The 27,620-nt window shown below is 39.2% G+C and overlaps 1 protein-coding gene across 1 annotated transcript; it reads left to right on the forward strand.

The window, feature by feature from the left end:
* The first annotated feature begins 8,019 nt into the window (after window positions 1-8,019).
* On the forward strand, window positions 8,020-18,483 carry LOC120440579 (stromal cell-derived factor 1-like). Its single transcript, XM_039613291.1, has 4 exons — window positions 8,020-8,206; window positions 10,768-10,885; window positions 15,962-16,045; window positions 18,271-18,483. The coding sequence occupies exons 1-4, from the start codon at window positions 8,140-8,142 to the stop codon at window positions 18,308-18,310; spliced, it is 309 nt and encodes a 102-aa protein (XP_039469225.1). The 5' UTR covers window positions 8,020-8,139; the 3' UTR covers window positions 18,311-18,483.
* Window positions 18,484-27,620: the final 9,137 nt, after the last annotated feature.

Here is a 27,620-nt window from a genome sequence, read left to right on the forward strand (position 1 = left end):
TCTTAAGTTCTGTCATATGGCTTCCCTGTGTGTTCCATGTTGCCTACTGTGCCTTTCTGTACCATGTTTCAGGTTCTTATGTTCTGTCTCCCAGTTGCTGTTAAGTTACATGTCTAGAGTTCAGTCAGTGTGTTTCCTGTTTTACTTTGAAGGTCCGTGTCTCATGTCAGTGTTTCTAGTTTTATTTCCCTTGTCTCGTCCAGCCTGATTACTCCCAGCTGTGCTCTCCTTCTGTGTCTCATTCCTCGTTATCCCTCTGTGTATTTAAGTCCTGTGTTTCTCTTTGTCAGTGTCGTAGTCTCCCTCATGGCTGTGTTTTCCTGTGTGTTAGTTAGCCATGTCCCAGTTTAGTTTTGTTATATTTTTGTGCTAGCCTGCAATAAAGCAGTGTTTTGAGTTCACGTTTGTCTCGGTGAGTTTTGCGTTTGGGTCCTTCTCCTGCCTGCACACAGCCGAAACATGACAAAGACAAAGGGACTATTAAAAGGATGCTATTAAAATGTCCACACTGATGTCCAAGGGATCTTCCAGGAACACTGGTGCTAGTTTCCTGAGAACTGATAGGTCCATATGTGGTGATTTTGCACCTGTTGTTCTCTAATCTCAAATGTAACCTGCCCTGGAACAATTTAGGTGTCCAGCATAAATCCCCATGGTGTTGAACCTCAGTAAGATGTGAATCACCTTTGTAAACCCCAACGATAACCCTGAAGGTATGTGGATAAGCCCATATCCTGCTTGAAGCACAAGCCTCTGCTTTCGCCTTAATCCTGATCGATGGCCAAGACTAGGCTTCATTATTTCTACTGTTTCTTTCGGTAGCTGTTTTCACATGAACTCTGGACAAGCTCAGGAGAGTCAGATCAGGACCAGATCAGCTACCCTCTCTTATGTATTGCACAAAATATAACACAGTCAGGAAATAGCCTGCTATACAGCTCAAGATAGTGCTATTATGTGAGGGTAACTTACAGATGTGATGGTAACTTACAGATGTGATGGTAACTTACAGATGTGATGGTAACTTACAGATGCGAGGGTAACTTAAATGCCACTAGTAGCTGGTTTGCATGCTAACTTCAGTGGCCTAACATGATATGTAGTTCTTTACATTCTCTTTTAAGTATTAAGTAAGTTTTAACACCATTTTTAAACAATCATTTTGTCCTTTTATGAATTCACTGGTATTTATTCAAAATGTGTTTTGTTATTTTTTTATCCTGTTCTACAAGGAGACGTCTGGCCATTCAAAAGGCATACTCACTAAGAACAGAACTCCACTTATGTGGTTTGACCACACGTCTGTGGTCACCGAGCGTTCACGGCACATCCCACCCAATTAGGGTACGAGTCCTGATGGCCGTCCTTTATACGGCCTCCTGCTCTCGGCATTTCCCTGAGAAAAGGAGCAGACAATTGCATAGTGTTAAAAACACACACAGTCTCACACACTTGAATGTGGCACCAAAGGCCACAAGCACTCCAGCCCGCCCTCTCTTTTCTCAGCATCCCATAATATATACAGTAAACACATGTCCGGCCCCATACGGGAGCTGAAACTATAGCAACAGGGTCACATACAAACCATGCTCTTGACAAATATATGAAAGAGGAGATGGATTGAATGTGCTTGTCAAGCAGGAAACAGGGAGTGAGAAGGAGGACACAGGAGGGCAGCCATTTTTGCCTTTGTTTGGGAAAGCATCTATTGAGTGGCATTTGGTGTCATGCCAGATTCTCTCCTCCACAGATGGGCACAAAGTAAACTGGATTAGTCATTGAGAGGGCTTTCTCCCATAAATGACAGCCAAGGAGAGCTGAAAACTTCAAACGCATTCAGGACGTGTCTACCTAAAAAAACGTCGTTTATTCAAATGGAAATGCCTTTATCATCACTCTCTGCAGGCATCCATAGCTTTCTGACTGTATGTGCTGTATGTTGTACATCTGAATAGATGAAGGATTAAAATGGTCAAGAGGGGAAGTGAACAGAGAGATTTCTCCACCTTTTGTTCAGCCAAGTCCTTCTTGGTCCTTAATCTTTGTTTTACTTGATCTTCTAGACTGACGCTGTCTGAGAGCGCAGAAAGTGCTGTGCTATTTTAGCACGCTGCTTTAAAGCCTTAGCTGCAACAATCTGTCTGATTTGTAAATAAGAGTAGTGATTATTACACAATGAGAATCATGGTATAACCTTTAAATGCATAAAACTCAAAATTACATTTCAAATATCTCATTTTTCTTATGTATCCCAGAGAAAAAATACAATTTCGTATGATCAAAAACTTAACTGTGCTTCATTTCCAGAGTAATTCTAGTTCTAATCTCTGCTTTTTGCAAGTACTAAATAATAAATCAAAAACTAAAATCTCTAAATCAAAATCTGCGCTTTAGCCAGTTTCATACATCTACCACAGCTCAGAAATGTTTTCACATATTCGCCAATGCAGTAGCGTGTAACAACGCATATAACCTGTACATTACACATTTTTTTAACCTTCGACTTCCTTTAAACAAACTCTGTGTGGTGTCTGATTGTGCACATGTGAGAATATGTCAGGTAACTGTTCAGTTAACTCAGCACCCGTTTTCTCTTCCGTCTCTGGCCCACTCTAACCATGCAGCTCCTTCTCCGTAACCAAATGTGGAATTTCCAGAAATGAAATTCATCTGAAGCTGACCAGCTCCTGTTCTGCGCTATGTGTGGGAAAGGATAACTTTGGACGCTGTCCCATCCTGATTCATCTGATGATGTCCAGAGTACATGTATGTAAATGGTTTTGGAGTTTCTTCTCAAACGGAGACATGCTTTGAGCAATACCTCACTATCTAAATAAATGAATTTCGCTTGTCAATATACAACACTAAACATTATCATTAATAAAATATTGTACATCTGAGGCTGACAGGGATGTTATTAGGCTTTATCTTGGTTTAAATTCAAAATCCATCCAATTTGAGCCATTTAACTCCAATAAATTTCTATTTTTATGTGGGACAATTTTACAACAACAAGGTAAATGTCTCTGAATGTCCCCTTCACTTTAAATAGAAACATTTGTATGACAGAAATTATTACAACCACTCAGGGCAATTCTATTTTGCACCGGGTAGCTGTTATCTCAGGTACTTGTGCCCTATTAAGATACCTTCCCATGTGTTTTTGAGCCATCTCCCTTCAACTATATTAGCCAACCTCTTTACCTTCAACCTTTTAGCTACTTTTAGCTACACCTACAATAATCCCACCACAGTTTCTTCAGAAATTGCATTTATGCTTTTATTTCCACATGTTTAGATTATTTTAATACATATTATTACAAATTTTACTTTTATCTAGCAAGTGACATGCTTTAGGTTTGAGTAGTTTAGGTTTGAGTAGTTTTCCACCCATATACATAGTTCCACTTCATTTCTGTGCTGTCATAGTTCAGCTGTCTGCAATGTTGTGCACTAATCCACTGTTTTATTAAAGGATTATTTCAGCCGCTTGTAAGAATATTTGTATCACTGATTAATGAAAACGTCATCTTGTTTAATCAGTCCTCAGCAAGAGGTGTGTGTCTGTGTGTCTGTGTGTGTGTGTGTGTATGTGCGTGTTTGTTCCTCCTAAGGAGCCAGCTGCTGAAGCTCAAGGCAGAAATGTGCTAACTGATCCAAGAACCCCTCCCAAAAAGTCACACCCATCCCCCCCCTCCCGCCTCTAGCTCCCAAACACCTTAAACCTCCATTTTATCCTGTTTACAGAGCCCACAGTTTCACACCACCACCATAAACACACACACAGGACACACACGTACAAATCCAGTATATATAAAAGTTTTTCATTAAAAATACAAATCTGATCCAGAGTCGCGATGCTATAAATCAGAATATACTGTAAGCTAACTACAAATACAACCAGTCTTTACTCAACGCCCCTTTTTATCCAGCAGCTGATATTATATTTATGCTCTTGAGAATCTTTCCCCATGTTGATGAATGTGTGTTTACATGGCACATTTTGAGCGCTCATACCGCCACAGCTGTGATTGTGATCTACTGTTTATCTAAGTCTAGTGGAGGAAAACCTTTCATCTGCTCTGCACCAATAAAATCAAACTCAGCACCAGACTCAAACTGCTGGACAAACACAATAAACTCTCGACCACAAAGGAATCTCCTAACATAGATCCTAACAGGAAAGTCGGGATCTGCCGTCACACTGGAGATTAGTGCAAAGATTAGTCTGTGTTTATTTGGCTTCAATTTTACATGGAAAGGCATGAAAGACATTAATAACATATTTGCATGAGTCTGCTTTAAGTGCTGTGACACACCTGGTGATGATAGATTGTTAATTTTCCTCTGAATCACTTTAAACTCTGGTGCTAAAATAGGACAGTATATGTATATTATTCTCTGTGGTTCTACTTTTATTCCTAATAAGATTTTAATTAGTGTTTATTTTTTTCTTCTAAGACTGTGTTATCCTGCAAATCCACTACAAACCACAAATGGAAGTACGGCAGGAAACCAGTAAGCTTTGACAGAGAGCAAAAGATATTTTGATGTTTTTCTACTCTTGCTAAAACCCCATTGGCTCTTAAATAACCACATCCTCCCATCCTGGCAGAGTTTTACAATCGCATTTACAGTGCAAAGGAAAAAGTTTATTGCACCTAATAATCTTTATTTGGACCCGTTCAAATAGGACGGGCTCGCATGTATGGCATGTGGGGCCTGATGGAGACAATCCACCAAGACCAAATACTCATCTGCTCCCCGTCGCATCCCTCATCGTGGCAGCCATTCAGGCAAGCTCGTCTATCAGGACCGGACCAGAACAAAGACCTGGCAGCTCTACCTCTTGTAACCCTATACAGGGACATGAAACGCTGACCTTTGATCCCACGTGTGATACAAGTGACAGTGTTGTCCCACAGGTCAGCAGTAAACGTGCCAATCGCATTCCCAGTCTCCTCTGCAGCAGCACTCCTGTGGCATGTTAGCACTCGAGCGGCTAAAACACTTCTGACATTTGTTTTGTGACTCACTAAATACAAGTCTCGGTGTTGTGATGAAAGGATTAACAGGATTTAGCTTGTGGGGGGGCGGGGTGTAACTAAGCTAACTTGTAAATGTTAATGATAGCCAGAAACATAATATACTTATTTTACTTAATACTTCCTACAACAAAATGCTACTGCATCCTCAAATCAGCAGTTTTGAAATTTAAGCTAGTTAAGTGTGCATGTTAAAGAGGTGGAGCACATAACAACACTGAGCTTCAAAGTTTGATCAAATCAAACAATTTGGGTTGAGACGAACGAATAAATAAACAAATTCAGCAAATAATGTGTTACCCATAAGTAATAATTTTCTTTTCACACTGTGCAAGTTTTTACACATGTAATGTAAAAGTATTAGTGGCCACTATTTGTTCTTTGTCTATATTTTCCTAAATTTGTTCATGTTTTATTCTCAAAAAAATCATACATTCTCTAAATCCATTTAAAAAAAACTATCAACATTGTTCTTGGTCAGTTTTTTTCCCAGACGTTACAACTTTGCAGCCTTTTTGCAAAATGTGATAATAAAAGCAAGTCTCATTTTTTCTCCTCCTTAATATATAACAGCCCACGTATCCACTGCTGCTTTATCCCTAAATAGAAACTATTTATTAGCAAGAAGGCACAAAAACCAAACAGACATAGTTAGAGCTAACTCTTTCATACTCTCCTATGTTAACTCCAACCAGGCAACTCAACGCTCTGTTTTGTTCCATATCAAGATTAACAGGTGGAAGATTCGAATGCATTATATTATACTTGTTAATATTATGTGGTTTGTAAATGAGTTAAAATAAGCAACCGTGTCGCTGTTTCTGAAGGATTTTTGCTGATGATCAGGACGTTTTTAATGCTGTTGGAACAAAAACAAAAATCTATTCATCTTAGAAAAACTTTTCTAGCCTAATTATAAAATAGCATTAGTAATTGTGTGATTAAGGCAGAGCATCCATATAGATAATAAAACAGGTATCTCTCTCTATGACCGTAAGCTTGTAATTGAATTCTGTGTTACTTGGGTCATAAAACAATAAAAGAAATGTGTTGTTTGTGCTTTCAAAGATAAGTAAATTCCTCTGAGGTAATTATATGTTTGTCTCTTCACAGCTCGGTTTCATCTCCCCGCCGGTAACGGCAGTTGTATAGAGTGACTCTCTGGTTAACTGTAAACACTCTCTCAGGTTTATAGCTTCCAGCAGGCCGCAGTCCTGCGAGCAGTTTCTCAGCCCGCCGCAGTGGTTAAGGCCTGTAAACTGCGGGGGAGAGATTTCAGGGTATGAATTGACAGGCAGTCTGTAGCTGTGCATGGTTTTATTACTGCTAATGGTGGTCGAAGACTGCACATGAGGGCGGGTGGGAGTTGTTGAACCATCTCCAACTCGTCTGACAGAAAAGGTGTTACGTTCTGGCATGAAGGCCAGTTTCAGTTTACCGGCTCCTGGATTCAGTGCAGGAAAGGACACAAAACATGTATAATCACAGGGATGTTTGCACACACATACAGACACACGTAACGCACAGACTAACTGCATAGCATCTGCACCCCTATTACATGCTACACTCGTAGCTGATTTCCTCCAGATGAAGCTGGAAAAACCTCCATCAGATCATCAAAGTTTTTCAGAAACATGTGTCCGAGCTTTATTTGCTCACTTTGTTGCAGGATTCCTGCCACTAGGGTTGTTAATGTGTTTCACCTATGAGTATGTAAGTATGTGTGTTAAAAAAGTAAGCTATTCTGAAAAAAATTATATGGATTATATTTTTACCTCAAAAGTTAAATAAATAAATGAAGAGATAAAAACTCATGTGAAGAAAGAAACTGGCACGGTTAACTTTGGTCATCAAAAAATGAAAAATATTCAAATCTACTGAAAGCTTCTTATCTATGATATTGATCTAGTGCTTTGTATTATTGTAAGATGAAACTCATTCCAGTTACTGATGACTGTGTTGGTTTAGCATTTCCATAAACAACATGCTGATTGCGGTTCGTTCCCAGAATCGAACCAGAATCTTTGATCAACATCAGCAAATTCTGAGAAAGCGTTCAAGAAACTCCTCGGTGAGAAGGAGCAGATCCTGACCCACTCGTACACACTGCGGTCATAATTTATCACACAATGTATTTAGTGAATAAAACAACCAAAAGAACATTTATTTCTTGGGGATATATGTGGTAGATTTTTTGTAGTTGATGATGATAATCTACTTACAATAGAATTTTCTATCCTTGACTACATTTTAATTAAAAACAGCACAAAAAGACTCACAGTTCATCACTTAATGGATCTACATTTTTCTTAAACCAGGTTTTCTTTTTACTAACAACTTTACAAACATGAAGTCTACTAATAGTTTCTTCACCGAGAAAACAATGAAAGTCCCAATAAAGACATGAAGCAGACGTCATGGACAGGAGCCCAGCCAGATGACAGAGAGTCAGCAAGAGGGAAAATGAGAAAGAACGACAGCCAAAGTGATGCATGGAGGAAAAAACAGGGCGGAGAGGGTGCAGCCTGAGTCCCAGCAAACAAATACACCACAGGCAGCTGACATATAAAACAATATTAGTCCAAATGCAGAAAGAGATGCTTCCAGCAAAAATCTACAGTGACTGGGGAGAAATGCTTGTACTCTGTATGCATGTGTGTGGCAGATGGCAAGTAAAGGTGAAGAGAATACACTGAAAAATGGAAGAGGGGAAGGAAAAGTACAACAGAGAAGATTAAATAGACACAATGAAGCAATGAAAGCGAGAGAGGCTGAAAAAAATAGCCAAAATTAGTGAAGAGGCGAAGAGAATAGCCCTCAGACTTTCTCCTTGACTCGCAGCCAAACGCATTTACAATCGAGGAAGTTTCTACTGACTGGCTGCCGCTCCCTCCTTCTCCTGCCCTGGCTTCCCTCCCTCCTCTCACGCTGGGACCCCCCCCTCTATAGAAAGTGGGACTCCGTCTCCTGCTCACTTTCTCTCGCCCGTCTGAAGATTTAACACAGCGCAGAGCGAAGCTGGCGGCCACAGTCGTGCCCTGGATTGTAACAGAGAAAGAGAGCAAGCCCTCCTGCAGCCTGCAAGCCCACCACCATGGACGTCAAACTGATGGCACTGCTGGCTCTGCTGGCCGTGGCCACACATGTTCCGACCTCCAACGGTGAGTCCAGCAGAGGGACAGCAGCCTCTATCTTTACTTTAAACGCTTCAGGAACATTGCTGACAGCATCATTTAGACAGATTTTGGCTAATTTAAACGTTTAAGATTCTGGAGCTTGCGACATTTATATTTTTCTTATTGGCTGTTTAGAACAGCATTTTTCTGGATTAAGTTTATGTTTGTTAGGTTATGTCAGCATTAATTTTAATTGTTTATGATTGATAAGTTGCAGTCGTGGTAAATCCCTTATTGCAAGACTGTGAAATTCCAGTTCTTCGATCACCTGCTTTCCTTCTACGTCGATAAATATCTAGACAGAAAATTGGGTAACAGATTGAAATGTTATTATAAAATTATTTATACATTAATTAAATAGCTACAGTATAACTTAAACTCTCTGGAGAGTAAATGAAGTACAAAATAAAGGCTTTTTGGTTGTTGTTGTTTAGGACAGGTGCCGAGTCATTGCGTTTTGCTTTGCTAGTTTTTAAAATTATTATAATTTTGCAGTTTGTATTTCGGTTTGTGGAAACAAGCATATATTTTTATACATAATTAGAAAATTAAACTTGAATGAAAATATTTCCCTACTGCAAGTTCTTGTGTGGGACGCTAGAAGAGAATATGTAGAGAATATACTGATATTAATCAAAATCTAAAAGACGGAAAAACAGCCTTTTTAAACAAAATGTTTATAAGAATTTGTTTCAATTTTGGGCAAATATCTTATATCGGAGGTGGACTGCTGCCACCGCATTGACCCCACATTTACCTCCCACATTTAACCTTGGTAGGGAACAAGACGGGTGTTGAGTTCCCCAGCAGGATTTATCCTAAGCGTATCGTTTCTGCTCCACTAAGAGCTCAGATTGAATATTCAAGAGTTAGACCTAGACATGTGTATTTGCCTTTGCTCACTTCATCCTTATAATTAGTTTCTAATTAGGGATAAATCAGTGGTGGACACATGCTTCTGGCCCCAGTGCTGCATCCTGCATAATGATCCCTTAGTTTGCATGAGAAAAGACCCTGAATGGGTGCGAATCATTAGAGCGATATTACTGAGGATTTAGGCATTTGGGACAGGACATTTGCTGTTTCTTTATGAAAAAAAAGAATACACTGAACCTTGTAAAAAAAAGAGCTTTATTATTGATGCACCTGATTTTAAGATTTCAATTACATTTAATTATATGTTAATTGTAGGTTTGAGTAATTTGGACATTTTTTTGTACAGGCAGGGCATGGCTGATGTAAAGAATCAGCTCTGTGAAATTTTGTAATTTCTTAAAGCACACTTTGATGCATTTTATTTCCATTCAAAGCCCTCTATAATGATGCAATTAAAGGCTATTCGGCTGGTTTCTTTTTAACTTTTATTGCCAGCCAGGTTTTCCTTCATCCTTTCCCTCATTTTTAACAACCCTCATCTTTTCTTTCATTTGAAAACTTTTAGGGAAGTATTTAGTCTTATTACTGTGCATCTGTAGTCCTCGGGGGCACCGACAAGCCTCCATGGACTCACATTGTAATCATTTTAAGAATGTACCTCATAGAGGCCGTCTGAGCTGCAGAGTGCTTTCATAAAAGAGGTGAATATTGGAAATTGAATGTTGAGGACCCTTCTCCTTTAGAGTGGCTTGGCTGAATGCTCCAGGAGTGAAAAGCTAAAATTCTGCAAGCGTGTGTGTGTGAGAGTGTGAGCGAGCGGGTGGTCAGAAAGGGCTAATCTCTTTTTAATGAGGATGTTGTTCACAGACATAGGAGGTAAATTTATACATTCCCATGCTTTGTTAAGATTTGTTACAGTAGATTAAACATGCCTTTAATTTGTGTGTGAATGTGTGTGTGAATGGGTGAATGACTGGATATGTAAAAGCGCTTTGGGGTCCTTAGGGACTAGAAAGTGCTATATAAATACAGGCCATTTACCATGTTTAATTTGTCCAACGAGGTGAAAGGTACGCTTAATCGCAACCCAAATGAATCAGAACCTGCTGTGCTTGGATTTGATTTAAGTTGATGTAGGTATTTAAATCCTCACTTGAACCAAAATGACCCTTTCTTTTGTTAAAGGGCAATGAAATGAAATATCAGATACTGCTGCTCATTTCATCCACTGTGATCTGAATAAGTTTTCTTTGGCAAGTTAACAGAATCATTTATCTTGAAGTCCAACGTCTGCCACACACTGCCCTGCAGAGCTCCACATGAGTGATGCTGAATGTGTCTCTGTGTTGGCTGATTTCTCCTTTGTTCACAAAAAGCTTGTTAGGCTTTTCTTGCTCTTACATATTGAAATAAGGCAGGTGCAGCTTTGTCTCTGGATTTGTCTTTGGATCCCAAAGCAAATTTTTGTCCCGTCTTTCAGTTTTCAAATTCCTCTTCCTAACTCCTTCCTAAATATATAGTTGTGTGAATGCCAGAGCTTAAGAGTGCAATGTTGCAGAATAGGAACAGTCAGTACTTGTTAAGGTTTTTAACAGCCAGGTCTCTTGAGATTTTGTTGCATTTTCTAAGCTTCATGCTAATTTGTAATCTTCCTTGTCCTCTGTTTGTAGCAAAGCCCATCAGTCTGGTTGAGCGCTGCTGGTGTCGATCCACTCTCAACACGGTTCCCCAGCGCTCCATCAAAGAGCTCAAGTTTCTCCACACGCCCAACTGCCCCTTCCAAGTCATGTAAGTAGATGAGTCTCATGTTGCAGGGGTGATTAACTTCAAGAAATGTGTTTCCTGGTGTAATTATCTGATGACTGTTTGAATGAGTCTGTCACTCCTGTGGCCTGTTTAAGTGGATTCTTTTAGATTTCAGTGTGTCAAGGTTCATTTTTAGGCTGTAAAAAGCAGGATAATGTAAAGTAACCATTTTGTGATAGATTAGCTCAGTACGTGATATCTGTGCTGTGCTTTTGCAAGTGAACCTGTTCTCCTCAAACTCCCAGACACAGTCACAGTCACAATAACCAGATGTGGGAAAACAAAAAAACAATATAGGAACACAATAAAGAATTTAAACGACACTGGCATGCATTACCTTCTCTGTTTAATGAACTATACAAATAATATATATACATATTAGTGTAATGCCAGTAAGAACAGCGCACACATATCATTCAAGACCAGTTCATAACAGTGAGTACAAACTACAAAAGGGCTGTGTTTGAAGTGTAAGCTATTTTGGGGTCTATCTAAGTCTATCTATAGTCCTCTTTAACAAGAGGAAACAGAAATAAATGTAATACACTGCTGATGTGTGAGGTATGTGTGAGATATGGTGTTAATATCCTTCTAGGCTTTCCTGAGTGAGTGAGCGGCTGACTTTAAAACAACACAATCCACTCAGAGAGAGGAAAGCGCTAACGGTCAGAGCTCGAGGGGCCATTTATGTTTAGCAAAGGAAGCAATAATTAAGGGTCAAAGTGATTACCTTTGTATTTCTGCTGACCCTTGTGTCCCTCATCTACTTTTTTTTTTTTCATTTCCGCCTGAATCTGGTCAGCAACGTTGAGAATAATTTCTCTGGTCTGGAACACATTAACAAAAGAACCTTCCTTAATTTGTTAGCTATGGAAAATCTGGACGGCAGAAGCCTCAAGGCCAAAAGGCTAAAGGACTGGAGGCTTCTTCCACAAAGAAAGGAGGGGCTGGTGATGGTTGGAAGGGGTAACCGAATGGCAAAGGTCAGGAAGGACAACCAGTCCTGTGGCTGGGCTACAAACTCCCTCTAACCTCCTCCAGAAAACTGCCAGAGGAGTCAAGAAGTCATTCAGACAAGGAGCCCGCAGAGCGGCGCTCCGATATCTCTATTGAGGAGCATGAAAGAAAGTCGGTAACATAACACCCTCTTTCACCCGCAAAAACTCCTCCCCTTCTCCCACTGTGTGCCCTCATCCCTTCACCCTAGCTTGACAACAACCCTCCAAACCAGGCCGCCACGCTGTTGGTATTAACTTGCTGTGAAGTAATTGCTACCTGCTGCTTGTGGAACTCCGGCCCCCAAATTCCAGCCAAGTCAATTAGGGTTTAGGTTCTCAGTTGGTCATCCAGACAGGCAGACAGATAAACAGGATGAAGTGAGAAACATCAAAATAACAGACAGCTTCCGAGCTGATGAGCTGGCAACCCCTAATAAAACAAAAAAGTGTGTGTGTGTGTGTGTGTGTGTGTGTGTGTGTGTGTGTGTGTGTGTGTGTGTGTTTGTGTGTAGGGAGGGAGGGCGACCCCATGAGAAAAAGCAAACACAGATCCAGTTACGGAGCTGTTTGGCCTCCTGACGTTTGAAGGATTCGGGATCAGGCTTGTGCTCCCGAACTGCTCTTTTAAGTTTGAGGGGCCATTTGCTCATCTGCCTCTAAATGCAGTGAGGAATAAGGGAGGTGGTATATCAGAGGGGCAAGCAAGAGAGGGGGGCACAAACTGAATATGAAAGCAGTGTTTAATTTACAGAGATGTGTGACATGAGATGGAGGGTGGAGAACGGGGAGCAGCGGGGCGCTACACCTCTGAGCTGTTAACTCTCATGCACGACCTTTTGCCACAGAGGTGTGATATCCACATGTTTGGAGCAGGGTAAGACCCTGTTGCGTGCCCCCTGCGATCACCCCATTGGGTCCGAAACTCACCCAGAGTCAGTGACTGACAACAGAACAAATCCTCTCCTAAATGTCTGGCTTAGCTCTCTATTAACAGACCAGACATCAGCACACACTCTGTGACCACCCTGCAGCACCCCTGAATCCTGAGGGGGAAATAATCTGGGAAGAAAAATTCAATAATTCAAGAAGAAAAATGTCTGTTTTTCTGAGTATTACAATTGTATATTTTACTTAACATAAAGTGTTGACGGTCAAGCAACATTTCACGTTCTGTAGGGCTAATTTTGATAGACTTCTAGTTTATTTAAATCTGAAGTCATTTAACAAATATGTTTAAAAACCTCCACAAAACAGACGTGTTAACATGTGCACCCAGAAAAGTACCTGGAATAAAAATTTAAAGCAACGTTTTTGTTTTTTAAGTTACACACATTGACATCTGCCTTCCCAAAAAGACTAATATTTAAAAACTCTGTCTTCAAGAGGAGCATAATCAGTGAATTACAGACAAAAACAGAAACAAAATCAAATAAATAACCAAACCCCAGACTTAAACAGTAGTGGGATTATATATATATATATATATATATATATATATATATATATATATATATATATATATATTGAAAAATATAGACTTATACCATAAGTTTCACCCTATACCACCAAAAAGGATTTATGACTGGTAGCGAAAGTGACTGATTACTTAAACAAACCTCTGATGTTGCACCTTTTAAAAGTCTTACATGAAACCAGCCCAATCAAAAGGCCTTCCCACGTATAAAGTTTGTGTCAGACTATGTGTGAAGATGTTTAGTGTGCAGTGCAGAGACAGCTTTACAAGTCATACAGGGCGGTGTGATCGGCGATACCAGCCTCCCCCCTTCAGCCGTCCTTGAGCAGAAACAGCGAGCTGTGATTTTTCACCGCCGAGCAGACGGTGACAGCCTGTTATGTGTAGTAATCCTCCAGCTTTGAGCTTGGATGTGTTTTTAGATGTGCAGAGATTTTTAGAGCTTATCTGAGGTGTATCTGAGCTCAACCCCCGTAGACCTTTTAATCCTGGCATGTTTTGCTCATTTCACTTCTGATTTATTTAACAGCCGATAAACCATAAACAGTGAGGGGCTATTTTTGTTCCCATTATGGTTAAAAAAAAGTGCTGGTTAGCTTTTAAAAATGCTTTAAGAGTTTTGTAGCTTTAGTAAAAAACTTAGATTTACTGATTTATTTCCAAGAGACAAACTAAAGGTATATACATTGCTATTAATCTATATTAGCCATAAATCAATAATATTAGGTAGCACAGCCAAGGAGCACCTATTTAAATGCTATAAACAAGGATGTTAGGTTGTGCTTCCCACTGAATAATAACGCTTGATTTGTTGTCATTGCGCAAGGACTGTACCCTGAACACAAGAGAATCAGAAAAGGAGGCTGGATGAGCTTCTTGAGGAATCCATTAAAATGCCGGTCACACTTTGTTGAGGTTACTGAGAGGTCTTGTTACAGTTTGGTTAACCGCACAGCCGAAGAAAAAGATAAAGCCTCTGTACTGTACAACACTGCAGGATGTCGAGCTACACAAGAGGGCCAAATTTGAAACTGCAACCCTTACATGTCCTTGAAAGTGATTTATTGCCTCTGAGTTTGCTTTGGGCTTAAACACTTTGATTCCTCGTTATCTCTCTTACTCCTCTTTTATGTGGAAACCAGGATAAGTGTGGAAAAAATGTACTGCAGAAGCAAATGTAAACATGCGGAGAATGTGGCAATACAAAGCCATCGCACTGCCTGCACCCCACTTTGAAAACCAAAAGTTGGGACAGGACAGTTTTGGGGGAGTTTTTTTGTTGTTTTTATTTTTAAAAACTTGCTTGTATTCTGGTAATATATAGTTTTTTTTACTAGTAGAGTTAATGCCAAATTATTGTTGTTTTTAAGCTGTTCCTTAGCTTAAATAGTTTCTATGGCTCTCCTTTTTTTGCATTTTTCACCTCCTTGGGCAGCTAGCTACCAGCATGTGCACAGGTAGACACATTAAGGGGTGTTTGGTTCCTCTCTCAGGAAATTTTGAGTATCAGAAACTTTATTTCCTGGATTCTGGTGAATTTTGTGGAACTAATTTGTACCTATTGTTGCATCAGTTTCTGGTGGAGGTGTTTCTGGTACCAGGTAATTTTTCAACATATAATGCAACAAAATGCAACAAGACTCAGATGCATTCTGTACTGCTTTCAAATAACGTAACTTTTATCATTTAATATTATCCTCCCTGATATTACACATCTATCCTCTGTCTTTAATCTGATTAAAGGTGGCCCAAGTGATAAATTCCTTTGTTTTAACTTATAAACCCCTGTTTATAATAGCTCACACAGATATCCTTCCCCCCATGTTCCAAACCTTGTGCACATTCAAACAATGTCTGTGATGCTTTTAAGGAATCAGCAGTGTTATTTAGTTTGTCTGAAAACAAGAAGGTCACGCAACATTTCCTTAAGATTAGAATCAGATTTGGCTTTATTGGCCAACTATGTGTACACATACAAAGAACTGGGCTCCGTTTTTTCTTGGCTCTCAGTTTAAACAGAATAGACAAACAGACAGTACATACAACAGCAACATGACACAGACAATAACACCATGTTGGTGGTACAATGGTGCAGAGTGCAACACTGCTGGAATAAATTACAGAATAAATAAAGGATGGAGAACTGGTTATTAAATGTACAGTATAAACACGGGAACTTGACAGTATATAGTATTTAGATATGTACAGCAAAGTGTATACAGAGCGGGCTTTATGTAGTTAGCAAACTAGCAGCAACAGTCTTAGTTATCAACATACCAGGAGACACTGTGTTGCTGCTGAATTAGTTCAGCACTGTTGCCTCACTGAGTAAAATTACAGTGTTTCTAAGTAATTCCTGTGCTTCCTTCCTTCATGTTTTCATTGGTGGAGATTTCCCCACATCCTACCTCAAATCTACACCTTGAGCTTCTGGGTGAACAAATCTGCTCCCCATTTTTCCAACTAGTGCAGTCAGAAAAAGAGGCTTAAAGTCAGCCAGTCAAAACAGCTTTGTTTTCAAGGTTGCTTCATTTTGGCAGAACGTGTCGCGTAACCAAATCAATTCATGCTTTTTTTCTTCCACAGTGCAAAGCTGAAGAGCAACAGGGAAGTTTGCATCAACCCTGAGACCAAATGGCTGCAGCAGTACTTAAAGAATGCCATTAACAAGTAAGAAACCCCCTCTATCTATCTACGAATGGCATGAGCATCGCTGACGAAGACAGAAATGAAATATGGTTCCCTTCTCCTCTAAGTTTAGAGCTTGCAAATAAACCAATGTTAAAAAAAAAGGCCGTTTCTCAGTTTCCTACTGACAATTAGTCTCTGAAATTGGTGACATGGTTGATGTAAGCCAGTGAGTTATTATCTGTGAAATAATGAGCATCAAGTAAGACCAGAGATAAATCTACCACTGGTATGTCTGCTTCCTATTTTCTCATAAGCACATCTGAGATAGTCAGCCAAATCAGAGCACTTACGTTAACTTTAAAACTTTACACATAATTATCATCACGAATTGCATATCTGTAAAAGAACGCTTCTGGTTGGGGACCAGCACAACGGGACTAAAAACTATTGATGAAAACTGCAGTAGCTGTTTCACTTTTTAATGGGCTATGCTGTAAATATGTGCCTTTCACATAAAAGGAAAGAACTGCTCCCAACATGTCTGGTGGTGATTATCGTCAGGCTGCATGCCTGCTTCTTTAAACAGTATAAACACTTAAAGTGCACAATGTGAAACAAACAATAAAGGAATATCTGAGGAGTTACAAGACATTGTTTATTATTGTAGCGAAGGACTTCTGTGACTGCAGATTTTTTTTTTAAATGTAGTCTTATTATAGGCATTGTCGTAGTTCACTGAAGCTGGGATGTGGCGCAGCAGCAAATAATCTGTCATACCCAAATATCAGCCTTTCGTGTCGCTCATGGGATTCTGCATGTTAACCTCTTAACACGTACCAGATCTTCTCTTAGACTTGGTGTTAATGCTAGGGATATCTTTATTTTTAGTAACCTTTAAAAACTAAATGCCTCTTTAACATGTAGCTAAATGCATCCTAATCCAGCTGGTGGAAGTACGAGAGGTTAAGAGTTGAATATGCGTCACACATCATAACTGTCAAGAAAAACTTTCCACTTGTTGGCTCAAAAACCATGATATTATAGCTTTTTTCCACCAGGCATTTTAAGCTGACAATTGAGGTTTTACATCCACCACTGTTATGGGTTCTGTTTTACTTTTATAGCCATTTTTACACTATATTCAGGAATTTAAAGCACATCAGTAGCCAAGTATTAATCAGAAGAACAGCATTCAGCTCTACTTACATAATTAAAACCACATATTTCTAATGATCAATTAGTCTTTTAACATGACAAATTTTTGCATTGGGGAGCAAAACGTGCCATTAGATCACCCTGTTTGATGCTAAAAAGAGCCTCTGAACTCCAATCTAGGCATTTCATTAAACAAAAACATAAATGATTTACTGAATGATTCACTTCATGATTAACCGGTCAATCTGGTAAAGCCAAAAGTTTTGTAAATGGTCTCCCATTGTTCCAACTTCACCTTTAGCCAATGCAAACTGCCTCGGGGTTGCAAGTGATGCTTCCCAGACACCATAATTCAAGCATGGCAAACACAAGCTTATAAAATCATCAGAGAAGTGAAAGATTTATGATTATAGTTAGGCATATATAATACTGCACCAGAAGGTTTTACAAACTTCCTGATCTGTCTTCTCTCATCGGACATAATTACATTTCCCTCATATGCACTTTTATATGAAAATGACCAGAAGTGCACACGAGACTTGGCATGAGAGTCGTGTTAAGTGTTATTTTATTCTAGAGGTTCTCAAAATAGGCAATAATGAATGGAAAAATCCTTTTTTATACTAATGTGTTCTTACAAACACCAGAAACACCCAAAAGATGTAAGCTGAAAGAACATAAAGTGAGTTAGATATAAGATATTCGGTGCTTATGAGAATGTGCCTTGTAAGAGCGCATTTGTTCATATATCCCCCTAAAATGAAACCAAAAATTGATCTCCTTTTAAGAGCCTATATTAACCAAATTGAAGATAATGTGTTTAGTTCCAAAACTTACATTCATATATGATGCTCTCTGAAAAAGGCCAAAAACAACTTGCTCATCCTTTATACCAGTGATGCCCAGCTCATTCCAAGAGGAGATGAATTTCAAATGACTAAAGTCACATAAAACTGGATAACATGTTTTTAACCTGTGGCTCAACAATAACCCATTATTTGTTCTCATGAATTTTTAAATGTAAATATGTAAATATAACTGTGCCAGCTAAAATGAAGTTGTTTTCAGTTACATAAACTCATCTTAATACCTTCTGAATCTTTCTCCAGGGTGAAGAAATCTAGAAGACGCGCTAACAAGATCAACTAAAAGACGAGGGGAGTCCTGTATGTCATCCAGCCTGGTATTCCCAGGTTGAACCTCTGTACCTCCCTGTCACTGCTATGGATGTATGCACACATGCTGTATGTACCGGTCCAACTCTCTGGACAGCTTGCAGAAGCTGCACTCCATCCCCAGCACCATCCACCGATCCCTCGGGACGTCCCAGTTGTTTCCCATTCACCTTATCCGCAACAAATCTTAGCACCAAGTGCAATCTCACCTTGGAATGACGGACACATGTTGATGTCAAAAATATGTGCTGAGTACTGAGTGAATGGCATGGGAGAGTGTGTGTGTGTTTGAATGTTGCATACATGAACTCTGATTGTGTGCCTGTATATAATATTTTCTTGCTTCACACAGCTATAGAGGAACAATTCTACCTTTCTGTCTCGTGCAAGGCTTTGTGAGTAATGCCACCATCATTTCAAGTCAGATTAATTTTTAATAAAAGCTGCCGACTGAGGAAAAACATTCAGATCAGCTTCATTGGAAGAATTGCGGTTGGGACTTTGTTGCCAGTTCCTGCCCTTTTATGTCAAAAAATGTGGTTTGGAAAAATGAAGAAGTGTCAAATTTGAAAACATCAAAAGTAATGTTTCCACATCAAATTGATATCTGCTCAGAATGATATGATTTATTATTCTAGTTTTAATATATTCATTACTCAAAGAAGGATTTTGGATGTAGGCTTTCCACACATAAATGCAGAAGGCCTGTTTTGATTTGAAGCGAAAGTGGCATTACTCTGAGAGTGAAGGCTCATGGGATAGATTCAGGGGCTGGCAACTGGGGAAACCATCCACAAGCTTTAGTTAACTGTAACACGCAGAGCTCGCTAGCACAGGTCTAGTTGTTTTGAGCTTGATGCAGGAATAAAGAGGAAGCTCACACAAACTACTAAAACGCACGCACTGATCCTATGGTGCTATATGTTCAGTTTAAGGGAGTCAGAGCCATTGACATAACTGTTTTTAGTGATGATTTTATGCAAGATGGGATGTCGAGAACCTCAGTGTCTTAAATAAAACGCGATATGTTTTGAAATAAAGGCTCAAAGGTCTGTTGTTGGAAGTGAAAATGAAACGGAAAGCCTATTCTAAGCTGACGTTAAGGCCGCACTGTACTGATAAAGACTGTAAAGAAATGAAACACTAATCAGTGCATCCCAAAAAGTTGGTCCTGTTCATCTGGACGTCTGAAGAAGTCACTTGGATGAGTGACGAAATGTTTCTCCCACTGAAAACTCTACATCCACATGAACAGAATCAACTTTTGGGGATTTCCTTACCAGGATGACTGAGCATGGATGAAAACACTAATCAATGCAGCTTTTGTTTTTAGCCAATTGAACTTATTGGTTAAGAGAGACCAAATATTTATGCACCACAAAGAAGCAGATGAATTCTATTTCATGGATTTTTAGGTAAAATAGGTAGGACGTCATTACAATTTACACTTTGTCAAAAGGACCAACAGAAGAAGTTAGATGCAGTGTTTTCATACCAACACCTGTCCTTAGTAGGAATGAAAAGCTACTAAATTGTCCAAATAGCTGAAAGATGAATGCCTCAAAAGGAATGCTCACGGTGGCAAAAGAACATTTTTAATGATCAGTTATTTTATATATATGTGAACCACTTTATGATCAAGTGTTTTTTTTTTTAAATGTAATTGTTTTATTTTTATATTGAATATAATCTTACAAAATGTTTTTAAATAAATGTACAGCAGGCAGAAGCTACTAAATGAAGGCCGTTCATTAAAGTGCTAGAAACAGTATCTGACTTCATTTTTGAGGATTCATTCAATATTTCACATATATGTAAAAGTCTGTAAGTATGTTATGCACAGTATGCGATACATATATTAATATAGCTTGCATTTTCTTTAGAATATAGAAATGCTGAGCAACTTAAATGTTGCCGTCTTGAGTTTATTGATATTGTTTGCTTATCAGCTGCAGAGCGCGTGAGCTGAATAAAACCCAATCCAGCCTGCAGTGATTGAAAACAAAAGCCACAAGTCAGGAAACTATTCAGCTCAGCCCACCATTTGTCCCCATCAGCCTCATGATTTGAGTTTTTTATAGTTTTACTTAAGTTGATATATGATGTGTCAAAAGAACCGCTGAGCCAAAACAGAATAAAGACTAAGAGTTTAGATCAGCCAGCATGTGCTTTCAATCTGGACACTCCCAGCACCCCACAGGCTTTCTTTTCAGGTTCACTCGACTGCTCCCACGCCGCAAAATTGCTTTGTTTTGTTTTGGGTTTCTTTTTTTCCCCCCCATAAATTGCTATGGAAGTCCAAGTGCTTGTGGTCATTGTTATCGTCTATCGTCTTGTGTTTTTTATGGTCTATTTACTGACTGACAGGTTACTGGTGGTAATCTTATCAATTTGGAGCTAATGGTGCAACAATCCTGTAAGTGTAATTCATTTCTCATTACTCTAATGACCAAGAATCTTATATAATTATACGAATTTGCGTAAACACCATTGCTCAATAAAAGTGTGCTGTTTTCCAAACACACTGATATGAAAAGATAAAGGTTAGTGTGTTAAACCACAACCCAGTTCATAATTAGTAGATTAAATATTTCACCTATCTTTAAAAAAAAGTCCAGATTTTTCATTTATAATGTGATTATTATCTAAATAGCAGGACTAACTTTGTTAAACTAATAAGAAATATGTTAAACAAACCTTCAACAGCACATGTTCTACGTCACTCCCGATTTACCTTATTAAGATTCATGTAATGTAATAAGTATTTAGTTGTATTAAATAGACTTTAAGTGCTGTTAAATTAGTCCCGTGGCCCTGTGGGAAACTTGACACCTGTGCGGTGTCAGAGCCGCTCTCGCTAACCCATCAACGGAGCATAATTTGTGGGATCAAATATATATCAGGCAAAGCTGTGTTCCAACACCGTCATCACTGTGCAATTATATTTTTCAAAGAAGCTTTTTGTTTTTTTGTATTTAGACCAGATATATATTCAGGGTCGCATTTACTTGCCATTAGTGTGTTACTAAAATAACTGAAGTGTGTTTTACTAAGGTCCCCAAGACAATGTGAAATGACTTCATTTCTTTTGAGGCAGCTTCTGACACATGTTCTTCTATACATAAGATGTATTAGAGTATTACTCTGTATTTTCACTGATTGTAAACCAAGAGGCAGTATTTTAGCTTTTATATCAACCCTTTTTCAATAAACCTATATCAAATAAAGTGCAGTTATACGTGTATTTCTCATCAACAGTGATTCTTTGTGTTTATTGTTCATTTAAAGCTGCATTATGTGATTTCTGAACAATAGTGAGGTGGAGCTGGAGCCACGTCAGAGCTGAGATTGTGTCCCCACAGATAAAGCTTAGCATTCACTCGTCTTTTTGGCTGTTTCACCTCTTTTAAGCAGCCTGTTCAATGCGGGACTGATGCGCTGCTCTTCTGCCTCACCCAACAATCCACCTCTGTTAAAAGTACTGAGATGGATTGCGGGGCATTGTTGTTGCAGCTTTAAGCCTGCAGAGCTGAACTGATGTCTGTATGAAAGGGACAGCTGGTGTGACGGAGTCGCCACACTAGTCACCAGCAAGACCTCTGATGGATCTGAAAACAATTCAGCCAGAACCAGCACTGGGATGATTTTGTCTGGTGCAAAATGAACGAGCAGTGAAGTGAAATATGAAAGTTATTTCAACAAAAATAGTATTACATGGTTGTTTCAGGCTGGAGGTTTACAAAAGAACAAAGAGCTTGGAGTTGTAGAGTAAATAAGAAATGAATGTCACTTCAAGACAGTTAGGATTTAAAAATTGAATGATGATTAGAAACTCGAGTGTAAAATTGGAAAACACAATGATGTGAAAAAATGAAATTTTAACCAAAAAGATGAAATGTTTGCAATTACGTTATGCATGATGATTATCCATGAGTGCTACTGAAAAGTTAAAAAAAAAAAATGTTTGTTTGTTTATTTGAACACATGACTAATTTTGTAGATGTTGCCTATGAACTATGCAGCATTTCTGTTTGTCTGTTTTAAATAGACAATATAAGCAATCATAGCAACATAAAAATTATGAAAACTGTGCAAAACCCCAACAATAGTGTGACATTATTGCAGTGCAAACAAATACAGTCTGAGGTTAGTCCTGTAAAATCTCATTTAATCTAATGGTGTCAATTTCCAGCGGGCAGGAGATAAAGAAGTTGTTGGGTAAATTTTAATTTTGCTGACTGGTTGAATGTGTGCATTAGATACATTAACTTAATCGGTGAAGGTCAGAACCAATTATGCTCCACTTTTCTCTTATGCCTGATTTAGACTTCTGCAGGGAGCCTTTGAAGAGTCTGTGACATAACCCAGATAAGTAGCCAACGTCATTACCCACAGTTATACTTGCATGTGGTTGTTGTAGTGTGGTCATGTACTGAGGTTTCATATGCAGACAAACTAAAATGCCGGGACTTTCTCCCTCCTGACCCCTCATTCTTTGTTATGGTCAGTTTTGTTTTGGGTTTTTTTTTTTGTAGGCAAACATATTTGTCCCTCAGGTTTTCCACTTCTTCATACATTGCCTCACATCCATTTTGGTAGTTGCCACAATGTGCCTCCAGGAAGCTGCTGACATTTGTGAATTCTCACATTTACACAGTGATTATTAATCTTTATAATGGGGCGATGATCGTTATTCTTTCACTGATAAATTAAAAGCTTTGATGGAAAAAGTAGCTGCAAATGCACCGGAGTGATCGACAGCACTGAGCAGGCCAATCAAAACAGCTGGCTGCGTTAACCCAACGTAGTTACATTTCTTGGGAGGTGCATCTCAGGTTAAGTGGAAGGTTACAGCGTAAAGGTCAAAATGGATTTCCAGTTACGCTGTTAGTTATGAGGTAGATTTCCTGCAGAAGTCTAAATCAGGCATTAGCGTGACTGTCCGATGGCTGATGACGCCCATTTTCAGTTGCTTTAAATGTCTAAAGTATCTGAAGTATGTCACGAAAATAGGTTCTGAGATGTAATTGCAGGTGTTCAGATTTGCCCTTCTCCGTATGTCTAAACCAATTTGACTAACAAATTTACAATACATATTACTTGTTGTTCTTAGAGTATTTAAAAGTAGAAAGGGAGGCAGAGACTTCGGCTTTTAGGACCCCTCTTGTGTTGTGTGTATTAACTGTATTGTTAACAAGTAATTATGAGACGGTGCATTTCAAGTCATTTTATGGAGTAATGGAACGAGTAGTGTAACAAATTGCTTTCTCTGGCGAGTATTTAAGTAATGTACCTCATTATTTTTAAGATTTTAAGTCCTGTCTTCCCCTCTCCATCCCAACAGGTCGCGGCAGATGGCTGCCCCTCCCTGAGCCTGGTTCTGCCGGAGGTTTCTTCCTGTTAAACGGGAGTTTTTCCTTCCCACTGTCACCAAGTGCTTGCTCACAGGAGGTTGTCTGATTGTTGGGGTTTGCTCTGTGCTATTGTAGGATCTTTACCTTTTAACATAAAGCACCTTAAGGTGGCTGTTGCTGTTATTTGGTATTATATAAATCAAATAAAATTGAAATGAATAAAATTTACTGAGTCCTGCATCTGGCAACCTCTCCTGCCTCTTGCCCTATGGTACCCTAGGGAATAGGCTCCAGCCCGCCCACCCCCTGATAAAGATTAAAGAATGGATAGATGGATGAATGGGTGAATTTACTAATAAGTACAATTGCGATGGTCTCATTCATCTGAATACGTATCTCCAAAAGTTGATTCTGTTCATCTGGACGTAGCGTTTTCAGTGGGAGAAACGTTTCGTCACTCATCCAAGTAACTTCTTCGGTCTCAGCTGACTGCAGGTTTCCCCAACCTTATAAACATCTGAATACATACTTATTAGTATTTTTTAATTGCAAGATGAGTTCTCAGCATAAATACAAGATATAACTAGAATGTGTACAGAAATGTCCTTTCAAATTGAGAATTTTTTTCTCAACAACTGTCATAAGTAGTTACTCGCCGTTTGATGCTAATATTAAACGGCAGCACCACACCTGAGACAGGTGGAATAAGATGAACCACAGACCACATAAATCCTCTCTCAGTGGAAAAAAATAAACACTAGAGACCAGGCTTCCTGTTGCAGGTCCACAATTTAACCCGCTCAAATGGAAAAGCAAAACCAGAACCACACACAAACAGCCTTGCATTGCCTAAAACAACCACTTTTAGTCTCAATGAATAATGCAAAGGGACTATCATTTAACATTTTCCACCTTACAACTGAAAAATGCTCTGAAAATTTGGATAGCGATAAAGAGGAGCACGGCGCATGTAATGCCCATTAGCATCCCGGTCTGATATTTTAATACCTGAGGTTTCAGAAGTATTCTTTTGTGCTGGTTCATTACTCATTTGCAGCACCAGGGAGCCCGTGTAGCTTTAAAAAGCTGTCAGCTCTAATAAAGTGGAACCATGTAGAGCGGATTAATTTCATGGTGCAGCTCTCGCCTCTGACCTCTGTGTAGATACATATGAGGAACATGAGACATGGTTTGGACGTGAACCAAGCGGTTTAGAGGGTCATAGTTACATGTTTGGGCCTTTTGGGCACATTCAGAAATGATTATGGGATTTTTATACTGTGCTTACTCAGCTGAGACCCAGGCACAATGGAGGTGGTTGACATATGAACAGAGATTTTTATAAAGATGTATTGGTCTCATTCAACCCAGCTAAAGAATTTGACAGGGTTTTTACACCAAGAAAAAAAAAATCTAACCAAACATTAAGCGGCCTCAGGTCAGCGTGTGAGATATTTTTTAATAAAGTTAGATAAAACATTACTAGCCAGTTGTGACTCATAAAATGTGTCCAGCAGGCTAATTAAATTCTGAATCAGACATGCATTGTCCAACCAAGAACAATAAAAGCACAGATTGATGGAGAGACATAGCAATAGATGAAGCAGTAGAGTAAATGTTGACTCAAATGGTTCAGGGAAAAGTGGACCTCACATACAGTTCAAGGAGGCACTGAAGGATTTTTGACATAGTGAACAAGATACAACGAACCAATTAAACCAATTAAAACTGTATATAACATCTGTAAGTGACACAGGAACTGAACTGACTCGAGTTCATGAAAATTTTGAAAGTGAGGACAAAAGATTTTTGCACTTATTTGTACCTGCTTCTCTACCATTCTCTTGTTTCACTGCACCCTCCCTTCTGTCTTCAGTAGCATAAATAGCTGTGTGGAGGGATATTAATCAGACACCGCTGTTTGTTTTTGATAATGCTGACGTATGCTGCTATTCCTTTACTGCATTTGCGGTAAATATGATGTTCAGTGAAACAGCTAAAATGTAAATATCATGACCTTCACACAACAGCAACCACATCAAAAACAGCACTCAGCATACAACAGCCTTCAACTCCAATCACCTCAGACAGAGAACATAACCAGGCTGGACAACAAATTGCTCGGCTGATTTGGTTTCGGAGGTTGCAGGTAATCCAGCGTGGTTTGAGGTTCTCATCTATTCATCTTTGAACAACTTAATACCCAACCAGCCAAGCTGGAGTTAATAGGAAACACGTTGGCTATAAATCCACTAGTGTGTGTGTGTCTATGTGTGCACGTGCATGTCTGTGTGTGTCTATGTGTGCATGTGCTGCTGTATGAAAAGAAGGCCAGAGAAAATGAGACATCATGGACGTCGTGCTGAAAGATCCAGTAAACATGCAGCACTGACTAATTAGCACATTTAGAGGCTAAATGCAATATACATCCAAATAAACACACACATGAATGTGTGCACTTTGATGTGCAAATGTAACTAAATACAGTGACCATAAAAATATATAAATGTGCTTTTCACTTTCTTCTCAGTAGTTAAACTTAAAGCATATAAAAAATGCTTCTCTTGTATCTGTGTGATAAATAGAAAACTGAAGGAGGCAGTTAGCTTAATTGGGCTTAGTGTGAAGTTAGCAATCGGAGGAAACTTGGCTCCATTCAGATTCAAAAGTTTATTTTATTTTATTGGAAGCTATGTGTTGGACAGGTGCAGTGACTAATAGGAGTCTTGTTATCATCTTCAACTTGAAAGGACACCGGTGGAGCCGTTAGCTTTATAGATGTTTTTTATAGATGTTTTATAGATGGTTCTTTCCTCTTTTCCCCCCTGTTACTATGCATCCCTACTGTCGTCTCGGAAAATCACACTAGCTGTAGCATTTTGCAAAACATCAACAGCTTTCAACCACAACTAATCAACATCAAAACCTGATGTTAAAGTACTGAATGATGTGATTTGTAGATGCAACGGTTTCTTAGAGTGATGAGGAAGGCTTACAGTTAAGTAGTCAGGTTTTCTCATAACTGTATCTAAATCAGTCTTCATCAGAAAATCTTTTTATTAAAAAAAAAAGTTTAACATTAGATATACAACATTCCATGCAAAGCAACAGTACACTGCACACTCCTGTGATTCCTTAGTAACCTGTGCTTGACTGCCTCGAGTAACTGATTGTGTCGCGACCCCCCCCTCGATGTCGCGCAAGCCTTAGTTACCCCTACAGACAATCGGCTCCAGGCCTAAATGCACAAAACCAACAAGCACTGCCTCCAAAAGACTGACGATGTTTGAACAACCGACAGTGCCACTGTGTAGGGAGAGCAATAAGGATGAAAGAGTCCACCATTCCTCCTGCCACAGAAACCACATATCCCACAAGACATTTCTTCACTATCAAATCGAAAGGCATTAGCGTAAACAGCTCGAGGGGATTCTGGAATGTCCTCAAATCCATCATGGCTGAGTTCTCAGTGTTTCTTTAACCTTACAGGGAAGAAAAAGGTCACCGGCATCACTTGCAGAAACAGGTTGATCACTCTTTCTATACAGGGACATCCCTTATGAGAGACAAAGGAAAGCAGAGGAAGAAGAGGAGAAACGAGAAGAATATAATCATTACTTGTCAGCAATGACTTCCAATTGTTCCACAGCAAAGAAAGGGATGTGATACATCTTTGTTTATTAGCATATTCTGGAAAAAAACAGCCCCAAAAGAGAAAAAAGGATGTCATCATTCATGGCTCATTTTAGAAGACATCACGTACAAAAGGCTCACAATGACCCCCGTTAAATGAGTCGTTTCACTGTGATGCAGGACTATGCAGACTGTGTCTTTGTTGCCTGGTTATCAGACTCCTCCTCTGGCATTCAGCAGACAAGCATCATTAACGGAGTGAAGAGCTGACTTCTCAGCTATTTCCTTTTGAAGGCA

The sequence above is a fragment of the Oreochromis aureus genome, linkage group 6, assembly GCF_013358895.1.
Source record: "Oreochromis aureus strain Israel breed Guangdong linkage group 6, ZZ_aureus, whole genome shotgun sequence".
In the NCBI taxonomy this organism is placed as follows: Eukaryota; Metazoa; Chordata; class Actinopteri; order Cichliformes; family Cichlidae; genus Oreochromis; species Oreochromis aureus.